Source organism: Microtus oregoni, unplaced genomic scaffold (assembly GCF_018167655.1).
Source record: "Microtus oregoni isolate MIOR12 unplaced genomic scaffold, Mior012 000035F_ref0000213, whole genome shotgun sequence".
Taxonomy (NCBI): Eukaryota; Metazoa; Chordata; class Mammalia; order Rodentia; family Cricetidae; genus Microtus; species Microtus oregoni.
In genome coordinates this window covers 7,854,957-7,868,332 of record NW_024543094.1, presented here as the reverse complement: position 1 = coordinate 7,868,332, position 13,376 = coordinate 7,854,957, and the positions used below count along the sequence as shown (strand labels likewise).

The 13,376-nt window shown below is 40.3% G+C and overlaps 1 protein-coding gene across 8 annotated transcripts in view; it reads right to left on the bottom strand.

The window, feature by feature from the left end:
- Positions 1–13,376, bottom strand: part of Zmynd11 (zinc finger MYND-type containing 11) — an 88,323-nt gene that overhangs the window by 34,652 nt on the left and 40,295 nt on the right. For all 8 annotated transcript variants that reach the window (XM_041630661.1, XM_041630660.1, XM_041630659.1 and 5 more), the window contains exon 3: positions 566–725. In XM_041630661.1, the coding sequence (XP_041486595.1) occupies positions 566–725 (160 nt within the window). The remainder of the gene's footprint in view (positions 1–565; positions 726–13,376) is intronic.

Below are 13,376 nucleotides of genomic sequence, written 5' to 3'. Positions count from 1 at the left end.
TTGTATAAAGCATCTCTCCTAAGGGAAGTCAGAGCAGGCTAAACAGAGGTACAGGAAGAGTAACTTTCCATCCCTCCTGATTGACTTATGCTCAGGGCCCACCCGCAGCCTGCCAGTAGTCACGTGACCAGTCACACCAGCATCTGGGATCTTTGTATGTGCATGAAAACTCTCCTGTAAGCCTGGCTCAGGAGCTGATGCCATTTAAGTGAGCTTTCCTAAATAGGCAATGTGTCCCTTTCCATCTGTCTAGGCAGGATAAACACTGTCCTGCACTGAAACATTTTTTTAAATTAATATTAGCTGAAGAAAGCACCAGAAGTGCCATGACTTATATGCACATTTAGTTTTATTTTTTAGATGCAAGATAAAAGAATGGCAAGATTTTTATAAAAGTTAGTTTTTTTCCTAAGGAATCACAAGGAAGCTATCAATATAAAGCCTTATGTTAATAAAAATGTTAAAACCTGTTAAATTTCTGACAATGAATTTCTATATGTTATATTAATATTCAAAGAAAACCAAAAGTCCAAATTTCTGAATTTATCAAGTAAAATAGACTTACAATCTCATCTCCTGGTAACCAATAGCCTTCTTGCTCAATACCAGCCTTTGAGCCTTTGCAGCCCACTGTTAGAGTTTCGACAATAAGACCATCCTTCACAGCTAAGCTCAGCTGACGGGTGGTCTCTTTGGGATGCATACCGTGGACTCGGGACATATACCTGAACACAGAGGAAACACAAAGTTAGAAATTTCTCAGTAATGCCAACTAGAAAGGAGTAAAAACAAGAAAAGGGAGGGCCATTTGGTCCTCTATTATCTTGACTTATATTTATGGAAGGAACAAAGGAAGAGAGGTTGAGAAGAATGAGGAGAAGGGGGGGAGGGACGGAAGGAGGGAAAGAACGGGGGGAAACAAGTGTTTAAGCTCTCAACTCTATGATGCTATTTTTTTCACAGAAAATGATAAATTAGGCAAAGGTTTTATTTCCAAGCTCTTCACAGATCACTAGAAACACAAGTCATTAGATCTAAGGCACATCGCCCCGAAGTATCTGTGACAGGATCTTTTTAGACTGCAACATTTCTAACAGTTTGTTTTTAGCCATTAGCAATTTTCTGAATTACGTCATATTTTAAATATTTTTTAAAGACAAAACTTTTTTATATCAAACACAATTATAAAGTAAAGAAACTAAAGGAAAAGATCAATCCAGCATCACCCAAGATGGGGCAGCCTAACAATACACAGGTCCTTTCAGACAGACTCACTAAGGAGCATATGGTGCTAGTTTAAGAAAAACTATTTGGAAAAACAGTGGTGCAAAATAGTCCCAACTAACAGATACAAATCACTGGGCACACGGGTCAACCTCTTCCTTTCCTCTGCAGACTCTAAACACAGAATCTCATAATCCTCTATCGAGGGTTTCAAAATACTTTTAAAAAGTACTTGAACTCAAAGCTCAGGAAATGGTGCTAGTGAGTGTGTGAGATTATGTGAACGGTTGCTAGACAGAGAACATGGACACATGCCATCACCAGAAAGGAAATGTACACACTAGTGCTAACTGATTTACATAGTTATGGTATTTTAAAAATAAAAAAATTAGTGAAACATTACAAACTGTCCCTGAAGCATAGACAATAATAGTAATTCCTATGTCAACCAGTTACTTACTCCAATATTTCACTAATTGTATATGTCCATCTGTACATTATTTATTATTGGTTTTATTTCAAACAAAACGCTACATATTCTGATTTTATTCATTAAAAAAAGAAAAAATGGAAAACATCAACATTTTGTTTCCCTATAAACTAGTGGTTTTCAAAGAGCCCTCTTTGCCAATCTAGATAAGAACAGAGCCTGTAATCCTAGCACTCAGGAGGCATCAGGAGTTTGAGCTCAAGGGCAGGGAGGACTACAAGCCTCCATAGCAAGTTTGAGGCTAGACTAGGGAACAGAGTGAGACTCTGCCTCAAAACAATGGCAAAAAAATCAGACTCTTCCCATGAATATCCCGTCTAAGAAAAGACAATAATATATCTTAATAATTAAGTAAAATAAAATAAGAGGAAATAAAACAGGACATAAATTTTTATCATGATTTTGAAAATGAAAAACAAACAAACAAAATAAGCCAAAAAGAAAACCCAGCATTTAAGGACCTTCTTGAGTCAAAAGATGAATTTCTGTCCTTTTTCTGGAGAAAGCCCAGACGGGCCCAGTGAAAGGGGTTATACGGAACCCTGCGTTTACACCATGGGAAGATGGAGACTTTCTGTTTAGGAGACAGCTCACTTTTACAGACTTCCTTTGTCTGTCATATAATTAACTGAAGGACTAAGACAGAAAGGAACATGGAGACTATGATTATGATTAGAGAACAGACAGAACATTAACCCCAACAATGGAGGTGCTGTAATTAGCAAATGTGTCAGGAAGAAGATGAAGTCCAAGCATACTAATTCTACCACATTCTCAATCAAAAGCTTTTAAAAGCTACCTTAGACATTATTTAATTTATAAATAAGTTTCTTAATTATCACACAAAATACCATATATAATGAAACATAGAAACAAAAGAATCAATAAAAATGGAAAGCACATCAAATGTGACAAGGTGAAAAACAGCATTGCAGAAAGACTGAAAATGAACAGAGATGGAGGATGGGCGAATAGGATCAAAATACAATATATGAAATTCTTAAAGAATAAAAATACTTTAAAAATTAATTGCTGGGCGATGGTGGCGCACGCCTTTAATCCCAGCACTTGGGAGGCAGAGGCAGGTGGATCTCAATAAGTTTGAGGCCAGCCTGGTCTACAGAGCGAGTTCCAGGACAGCCAGGACTGTTACACAGAGAAACCCTGTCTCAAAACAACAACAACAACACAAACTAAATGCAGAATATTCATACAGAATAACATTAAATGACAATTAAAAAACAATTTAAAAACAAACATGGCAGGATGGGGTCTCAGTTTACAGGATTTGGAACTCAGAGCACCTGCACTAAAAAAAGACATAAGAAACTATCAAGACTGAGACAGCTGTAATATAAACCTGTAAGAAGTAAATGGAGTGCTAGTGACATTCACTCACTTCCCTGAGTTCACACATGGAAAATATCTATGGGAAACAAAACATGGATCTAGAGCCATGGATTTAGGTCTGGAACCTAAATACCAGCAATGGGTACCAGGACTGACCATGAAGTGGTCACAAAGACGGCCTAGGTAGGTTTCCAAAAGTGATACAGACTTTGTTGGTCATGCAACTGAAACAGACGATGAACCTGAAACATCACAAAGATCCAAGAAAGACAAGGCTAAGGCTATTACGTCAGAAAAACCGCCTGATAGTATTAACTTAGAAGTTTTTTCTTGGAAAAAACACAGACTCATCACTGGCTAATTGAATCCACAGCAAAGAGCCATGCAAATCAAACCTCGCTAGAGGACACAGACACATACTAGGGAAACCACCATAGTCCCAAACTGCTACCTTTTTCATGTCTTCACAAAATATAAATGCTGTAGTTTTCTAAATATATATATATATATATATATATATATATATATATATATATATGATCACAATTTGGTTATTTGGTCAATTAACAATTCCAGTTTCCAAAGATATAAATAAGAGATTGGCAGAAAGCTTCCCAAGAAAAAAACGTCAACCGGGGACATGGTCAGAAGTTGACTTTGCCTACTTCAGTGGATGACCACATTCTCTTCTAACCCATAATAATAAAGGTAGAGAAGGGTACAAAACATATAATGATTTAAAAAAAACTTTACAAAACATCAGTAAGAATAAAAGCTAGTATACCAAAGGAAAGCTCATGTACAATTTTAACAAAAGATATTTACATATACAGTCTAATATTAAAATCTGTTTGTGAATGTTAATACATGTATATAATTCAAATATCAAAAGCAAAAAACATTACTAAATGTTCAGTGAAAATTTAATATTGAGAACTATAAACACAAAATTTATTAATAGACTAAAAGCAAAACAAGTCATCAAAAATGTAATTCAGGGGACTGGTAAGGGCACAATGGTTTAGAGCTCAGCTCAGAGTCCCCACATGGTGGCTCACAACCACCTGCAGCTATGTCCAGGGGATCCAAGGCTTTTCTGGCCTGCATGGGCACCTGTGCTCTTGTACACATACCTACATACAGACATAGATACAGATGCACAATTTAAAAATGTAATCCAGGTTGAAAGGTACTTCATGAAGTTCAATGCCTAGCCCCATAAGTATGCAGAAATGAGTAGGTACTTCTGTAATGTGACAGGGCTATTCTAAGATATCTCCTGCGGCTGCTCCTCTCCAAGACACTGAAAGCCAGTAAGCAATACAGTGGAAAGGGTACAAAAATCCAACAACATATTTGCAAACCACATAATTAGAAATCTAAAAATTCAGCTGACAAACTATTTTTAAATACTTTCATAAATTCTTTTGGGAAACCAATGGAGATATTAAAATAGAAGGATTTATATACCAAAATCAGGTGATCGTTTTTCATTAGTTAATTGGATCAGGTATTAAAGAGAGACGAAGTACGTTGTGCACACCAAGGCCATACTCTAGCACTAATCTAAACCCAAGTCCCAGACAGTGAGAGTTAAAGAGTAGCTGAATGATAGGTACCTGAAGTACCACTCAGGTACATCATCAGGGACCACCAGAAACAGAGAAGACTGAATCAGGACAATTTTGACACCCATGGATACCAAAGATGGCATCAGGGAATGCAGGCTATGCAATGGAGCACTCAGATCACTGGTAGAAAGTTCAGCTGTCACTGCATGGCCCCGGGACACCTGACTAATGTGGGAGTGACTTCTTTCTAATCTGTTGCTTTCATTGGTTAATTAATAAAGAAACTGCTTGGCCCTCTGATAGGGTAGAATTTAGATAGGTGAAATAAACAGAACAGAATGCTGGGAGAAAGAAACTGAGTCAATGAGTCGCCATGATTCTCCGGCCGGACACAGACGCAAGTTAAGATCTTCCCTGGTAAGACACCTGATGATGTTACAGGGATATTAGAAATGGGTTAGATCAATATATAAAAGCTAGCCAATAAGAAGTTATAACTAGGGCTGGAGAGATGACTCAGAGGTTAAGAGCATTGCCTGCTCTTCTAAAGGTCCAAAGGTCCTGAGTTCAATTCCCAGCAACCACATGAGATCTGGTGCCCTCTTCTGGCCTTCAGGCATACATGCAGAAAGAATATTGTATACATAATAAATAAAAAAATAAATAGATAAATATTTTTTAAAAAAGAAGTTATAACTAATAGGCCAAGCAATGTTTAAAAGAATACAATTTATATGTTGTTATTTCAAATATAAAGCTAACTGGATGGCAAAATATAGCCTGCTGCTGCTCCTTACAACAGAGTGGCGCCCAACGGGGGGCTAAATCCACTTAAAAACCTGAGAAGGCTTAAAAATAAGAAAAAGAGAATTTAACACAGCTTTTGCTGTTTATGGATGATATGCTGCAAAGAAAAATTATCCTGACTCAGCAGCAAAAAAAAAAAAAAAAAAACTGGCTATCTTAAAATATTGGCTTTCTGGGCCCCACATTGGGCGCCAAAATGTAGGCGGCGTAATAACCAGGCTAGCTTAATATGAAACAGCAAATTTTAATGAAGGAATAGCTTACAACACCAGGGATCCAGCAATGAGCAGGATACAAAAAAAAGAGAGAGCAGCGGGGCTCATGCCGCCAGATTTATATGTAAACATTAGCCAGAGGCGAACATGCCCGCCATTGGGTGGAGTTCCCCCTACACCTGACTGATGGGACGAGGCTGGGGAACAAGGTCCTGTGTCCAGTTGTGCCCATAAGCAAACCCTAAACAAACCAAGTTTAAATGTCAGAAACAAACCCACAAGCATTCGAAGGGAAACACAGGAGACTTTCTTATAACTGGTGTGAGAATACCTTCTAAGCATGGAAAAAAAGCTACAAGCGACACTACTGATGGACAGATTTACACAAAAGAAGTCATTTGTACATGGGGGGACCCACAATAACCTATGTTAAAATGCACATTCTAAAGCTCTGGCGTGTCCTGCATAGTCCTAAGAATCCCAGCATACACATGCTGACCTCCCTTTACAAAATGCTTAGGATAAGAAATAGTTCAGATTTGTAATTTTTTCAGACTGTGAAATATTTGCACATACATGAGAGTCCTTGGGGATGGAACCCAGCTTGAACAGGAAACTTTCCCTTCACACATATGTGATCTGAAGGTAATGTGTGCACTACTATTTGCAGTTAGTGTGCCTGTGTTCAACAGAGGCAGCTCAGGGGTAGCATGGAATTCTCCAGTTGTGTCATCATGCTGGAAATCAGGCAGTATGGCACTGACATTAGAAGTGGGCTTGACTTCACACACTGTGTAAGCTTTGGCTAGTGTGTATGGTCAACACTGAGCAATGGCTCTCCTAGTCAGCTCTGTCTTCACTAAATTCATCTGCCTGGGCTGTTTCGGTTAGGAGTATGTAGAATATACATCGTAGGTAGCAATAATACCTTATTTTTGTAGGTTTTTGTTTGTTTGTTTGTGTTTTATTTTTGTTTTTGAGACAGGGTTTCTACAGTCCTGGCTATCCTGGAACTCATTCTGTCTGGCCTCAAACTCACAGAAATCTGCCTGCCTCTGCCTCCCAAGTGTTAGAATTAAAAGCATGTGCCACCACTGCCTTGTGACATTTTTGTTAGGGAATTGTTAAACTAGCCATTACTCCACAAGATACTTGAAGATGGCTACTGGCAAAGTGGCTGTCTGATGTCAGAGTACATTTCCCGAAGGATTTCCCTTTTCTCATCCCAGGTCATTAAGAAGAACATTGTTGCATCTTATTATTCCTTGACACACTTCGGTAAAAAACTAACTCAAGGACTGATTCCCACGTCTCTCAAAAAGTAAAGGAAATGACGAGAACTGGGCCAGAACAGCACTGTTCCTATGCAGAGGAGTGATGTCACAGCCCGAGTACTGTCAGCTTGAGATGTTCACCTGGAGTTAACCTGCCTACAGAAGCTGCAAGGCCAGGTGCTGTCACACTGGAGCTGACTCGTAAAGCACTTGGGCCTTTAGAGTTCCTTCGAGGGACAGTACCAGAGACCTTCTCATCTTCTACTGCAGTGTGACTCAGTACAAAGGTCGCCAGTGCAGAAATGTCTAACTACTTAGAATTTCTTTGGATACTTTCAGTGCCTTTCCTCCTCTTCCCACTGTCTGCAGCCTCAGGATTCTGCTTTGCGACTTTTGTGATGCACTCAGACATCCTGCAAAATTCTTAAGAGTTTTCATCTCCCCTGAGCCAGTTCTGCATGTCGAAGACCCTCCACCCCCACAGGAAAGAGAAACACATAGTTAATTCTAACAGAAAGCACGCATCACTTTTAGAAACGTGAGAGATTGTATGAACCATTTCTGAGACTTATCATTTCCCTTTGAAGCCAGCGATGACTCGATCTCAGACTGCACCACACCAAGATGAAGTTCTGAGAGCTGAGCTGAGAGCAGTGGCTTCTCCCAGGGGAAACGGCTGCTGAGAAACTACAGCACAGCTGTAACTCATGGCTCCATGCCCTCGCACCACACTGGTTACAGGTTCTAAGGCCTGAGAACACCACCATTCTGGTGGCCATGCAACACTTATTCCAAGTGTATGCTGGAGAATCTGGACCCAGACCTCAGCTTAGTGCCTCCCCGGCACTAAGTGTCAGTTCTCAAGGAGGCCTGGAATCTACTCTCCTGAGTTGTCCCCTGACCTTCACCTGGCCTTCACATGGCATGTGGACGCAAAATGCTTTCATGCACATACACAAAAGAAGTATAATTTTTCATTTTTAAGTTAAAATACAATCTTTTAAAATCACATATAGTTTGACAATTTTAATTTTAATCTCATTTATAAAAAGTAGTCACAGAAAATTCATATACCTTATCCAGGCTACTGGTGAAAGAAAGAAGCAAAATATTTAGGCCTTCCATTTAAATTATCTATAAATTCCTCTTGATCTCATTTACTACAGTTCCATTTGCAATTCTTAGTGGAGTGCACTTTCTGCAAGAGGCAGGAATGTTCAAAAGTAAAGCGTTAAAAAAATCATAATTCCCATGCAACTGAGACATTGTCTTCAGTCTGCAATTTGGCCCAGAAAAGTCTTCAGTGGAGAGAGAACGAATTATAAATGATGAGTAATACTAAATGATCTGGATCCTTATATCAGAGTGCAGTGGGTACACTGTTCCTGAACATGCCTGGCTGGAACAGACAGACAAGACAGTAAGGGACAGGAGGGTCAGAGACACAAACTTGCCTACTCTGACTGCCCTGCTTCATCACTTAGCTCCCAAACACACTCTTACTTCCCATTTACTTCTTTTTAAAGTTCTGTTTTAACTGTGTATACATGCGTGCATGTGAGCGTGGATGGACGCACACACACACACACACACAGAGAGAGAGAGAGAGAGAGAGAGAGAGAGAGAGAGAGAGAGAGAGAGAGAGAGAGAAACAGAGAGAGAAAGAGAGAGAGAATTCAAGCCAGAGTCTGGTACATGCTAGACATGCATTCTAGCCCTGGACTATACCAAAGCCTGTCTCCTCTTCACACATTCCTTACGAGCATGTTCAATGTTCCTGGTTTTGAATGCTTCTGGAATGAAATCACAGTACACACGTTCTCTGTAATCTGCTTCCTTTCCTCAGAATACTCTGTTACACTGGATGGATTAACCAGACTGCTCAGTAGAACATCCTGCTGCATGAACACGTGACTTCTCTGCACAGCTCTGCTGTTACTCCTAGATTTGGTTGGTATTCCAGTTGCTCTAGTATAGTTTTCTTTTCTATGTTGTGTTAGTTTTATTTTTTAACTAGTACTGCTTTAACTTTATTGACATTTATCAAGATTATGGTCACAATTCATTTTTGTATATCCTAACTTTTACTTGCATTTCCCCTATCCTGTGTCCCTTCCCCACTCCCATTCCCAAGGGAAATCATGAAGGAGTTCTCAACTGAAAGGTAAGCATCCCTGGGCCAGGTTGTATCTGTTCCTGGGCTTCAGGTAAAGAGTCAGTGGAGCGCAGAACTATTATACTATGTAAGTGACATCTTTTAACATTGTTCTTTCCTTTCAGGAAATACTTCTGTCTTCACTATCATATGCTAAATGTAGATATCTTCCAATCTACCAGTAAAGATTGGTAGAGTGAACTACCAATATCTTTAGTAAATTGATCTCAAACCACACTAACCATAAAAAGTTAACCATAAAAAAGAACATACAATTTAAACATTCTTTATCAGAAATACCGGTATCTACAAGTGATTTAGGTCTGGGGCATCTCTGCATAAAGTTTACCAGCTGAGCATCAGATGCTTCAAGTCTGAAATGCAAACCTGTTGAGTACCGCTTTGAGGCTTGAGACCAAAGATCATCTTCAATTTGCATCTTCATACTAAAGCTACTCCAGTAAGTTCAACCTAGAACAAGCCAAGAGATTGCCAACATGGAAAGCAAGGCACCAGTTGTTTTGTCATGGTGAGGAGGACTGAGAATGCTGTCTAGCCATGAAAATTCCCTGGTCTCTTACTAAGATACTGGGTGCAAAGGGTGCTGATTTTCAGAAGGAAAGAAATTACTTTCTCGATAAAACAAAACTAGGTAACAGCAGGGCAGGTAGGAGAATGTGTATGGTTCATTAAAGATCTAGGGTTTTCAGTTGCTACAGACAGATCATGGAGTAAAAAGTCTATACACCGTCAGTGTTTAGCAAATGTCACTGAAGACCGTTGAGTGTACTGTGCATTAGTCATTAGCTCTGGGTACAGAATTAGGCCAAGACAAGAGCCCTTATAAAGATGGTACAGCAGTAGACAAGGCTGACTGCTAATAAACCATTCCACAATATGGGTGGCCACAGGTCGTGGGGTTTTGCAGTTCTTTTTAGGAGAGTTTTTTACAGTTGTGTCTAGATGCTAAAGTAGAGAGACTTACTATACAGCAAAATAACACCAGATAGATCCTACACGGCCACAGAAAACACAGGGACTAAAGACAGAGCTGTAAGACATACAGCTGTTAGGGTACAAAACAAAGTGCAGAGAATATTCTTGTAGATAGCTTAAGAAAAAGAATAGTGGGCTGGAAAAACGACTTAATGGTTAGGAGCATGTAATAATCTTCCAGAGAACCTGGTTCAAATCCCATTACTCACACTAGGTGGCTAACAACTCTAGTTTCAAGGGATCTGATGTCCTCTGCAGACATCTGCACTTCTGCACAAATCCATCCATATACTCATGATTAAAAATAAACATGTCTTAAAACAGAAAAATGAAGTTATTTATTTACTTACTAACTTGGCTTTTTGTTGTTGCTTTTGTTTTGTTTGTTTGTTTGTTTGTTTGTGGCCTAGGCTGACCTCAAACTCAAGGCAATCCTTCTGTCTCAGTCTCTTGAGTATGGCGTTTACAGCCTTGAGTCATCATTCTTAGTGAAAAAAAGAAATTCTTAAATAAAAATTCAAAAGCACAAAATGTCAGGGTAAAGATTGGATCCAATTACACTAATAAAAATCTAAATGGGGCAACTTGGTACAGTGGTATACTGTAATTCTAGCACTTGGTACAGTGGACACACCTGTAGTTCTAGCACTTGGTACAGTGGACACACCTGTAATTCTAGCACTTGGTACAGTGGACACACCTGTAGTTCTAGCACTTGGTACAGTGGACACACCTGTAGTTCTAGCACTTGGTACATGGACACACCTGTAGTTCTAGCACTTGGTACATGGACACACCTGTAGTTCTAGCACTTGGTACATGGACACACCTGTAGTTCTAGCACTTGGTACAGTGGACACACCTGTAGTTCTAGCACTTGGTACAGTGGACACACCTGTAGTTCTAGCACTTGGTACATGGACACACCTGTAGTTCTAGCACTTGGTACATGGACACACCTGTAGTTCTAGCACTTGGTACATGGACACACCTGTAGTTCTAGCACTTGGTACAGTGGACACACCTGTAGTTCTAGCACTTGGTACAGTGGACACACCTGTAGTTCTAGCACTTAGAACATGGACACACCTGTAGTTCTAGCACTTGGTACATGGACACACCTGTAGTTCTAGCACTTGGTACAGTGGACACACCTGTAGTTCTAGCACTTGGTACAGTGGACACACCTGTAGTTCTAGCACTTGGTACAGTGGACACACCTGTAGTTCTAGCACTTGGAATGTAGAAGCATGTGAGTTCCTGTGAGTTTGAAGCCATGCTGGTAAAAACTTGAACAGATGACAGCACTAAAAGCTAATAACATGTTCAGAGAACATGTAATTCATGAAGGAAATAACACCTAGAACAAGACCATCAACACGTCAGTGAAGTTAACACCAGCAGGGGAGAGTAAGTAGAGCACACTCAGAATTCTGCGCTGTCTCCAACAGCTGGTGCAGTGTTACACGATGTCCTCCACTCTCCTGACTTCACTCTATTCATCAGCAATAAGTAGGAGGAGAGAGGGGGAATGACAGCAAACCCAGAGCTGTGAAAATTAAATGCCACCAGATGATGCCTCCGTGCTCCCCATTACTACAGCCCACCTTGAAATTGCTTTCTCAGTTATGCAGCTAAACAGCTATTAGTATTCTAAGTGGACATGCATGTGTATGTGCAGTGCTGGAATAGATAGAACACAGCCTCATGCACTCTAGGCAAGAACTCTACCACTGAGCTTCAGCCTCATTATTCTGACTGTCCCAACTGCTGTAGTTCCCAGTCACAGCAGTAAGCACAAATGATGAAATCTATTAATCTATTGGGTTTTTGTTTCTTTGTTTGTTTTATTCTGTTTTGTTTTGTTTTTGAGAACAGGTTTCTCTGTGTAACTTTGGAGCCTGTCCTAGAACTTGCTCTGTAGACCAGGCTGCCTCTGCCTCCCGAGTGCTGGGATTAAAGGTGTGTGCCACCACCAGCTAGCATGAGCAATCTATTCTCAAAATAACCACAGTCAGCAAATATTTTTTAAAGTTTCTAAGAAACTTCAGCAAATGATAAAAAAAAATTTAATCATATTAGTATGAAAATAGCGAGAAGGATTAGGGTTGACTATACCAAAATCATCATCTTCAAAACTGCATGAAGTGGGTCTTTTTTTTTATCTTTTTAAAAAAAATTTTTATTTTTTAATTTATTTATTTATTAAAGATTTTTGTCTCTTCCCCACCACCGCCTCCCATTTCCCTCCCCCTCCCCCAATCAAGTCCCCCTCCCTCGTCAGCCCAAAGAGCAATCAGGGTTCCCTGCCCTGTGAAAGTTCAAGGAACCCCCACCTCCATCCAGGTCTAGTAAGGTGAGCATCCAAACTGCCTAGGCTTCAGTTAGATCCATAATGTCTTTTATGTGCAGCCTCTTCCCACTTGGTGTTTCGCCCAAGACTGTCCTCGGGCATGTGACAACTTTGTTCATGAAAGGGTGGAAAATAAAATACAGAACCTATGATGTTCTCATAGGGAAGAGGCTGCACATAAAAGACATGATGGATCTAACTGAGAAGGGCTTTGGGTTTTATATACAATTGGAATCAAGAGGATTCTGCGAATACAATCATATAAGAAAATCAGAGAGGTGGCTGATAAGATGGGGCTGAGGAGGGAGAACAGAACAGGAATCCTGAAGTGCCATTGCAGGCAGGGTGAGGCAGCCAGGCCTACAGACAGCCCAGTGTTTTCAGATGGCAGTGGGAGTGAGGCAGCAGGAGGTCGGGGGTGGGAGAGCCATGCGGAGGTGGCGGTGGAGTCACTGAGTAAGATGCTACCCATGTGAACTCTACATGAGAAAGGGTGGCAAGAATAAGGCACATTGATAGTGTCACCTCAGAAAAGGTGGCACTAACCCAATGACAGCAAGAGGCAGAGACAGGGCAGAATGATGACAACACAGGCATGAAGATACAAAGCAACTCCAGAATAGCACACACAAAAAAAGCAGATGCTCAAGACACAGGGAATCATTTAATCCAGCTTGGAAGGCAGAAATGCATGTGCTCTACCTTAACTCTGTCTGTATTTTAAAGTTCCCGCTATTCTTCTCCAGCTACTGGTTAAACACCTCAGTGCAGACATCAAACACCTCTAACGTGGCCCTTCCTGCCACTTCCTTTCAAATCCTACAGATGCTTCCCATGATCCAGACAATCTATGCTTTTTCTGCTTCTTTTCAAGGCCTTCCAAACTGTCTCTACAACTCTCTTTCAAACAAAGTCTGCAGGGTTGTAAATCACTGCCCTCT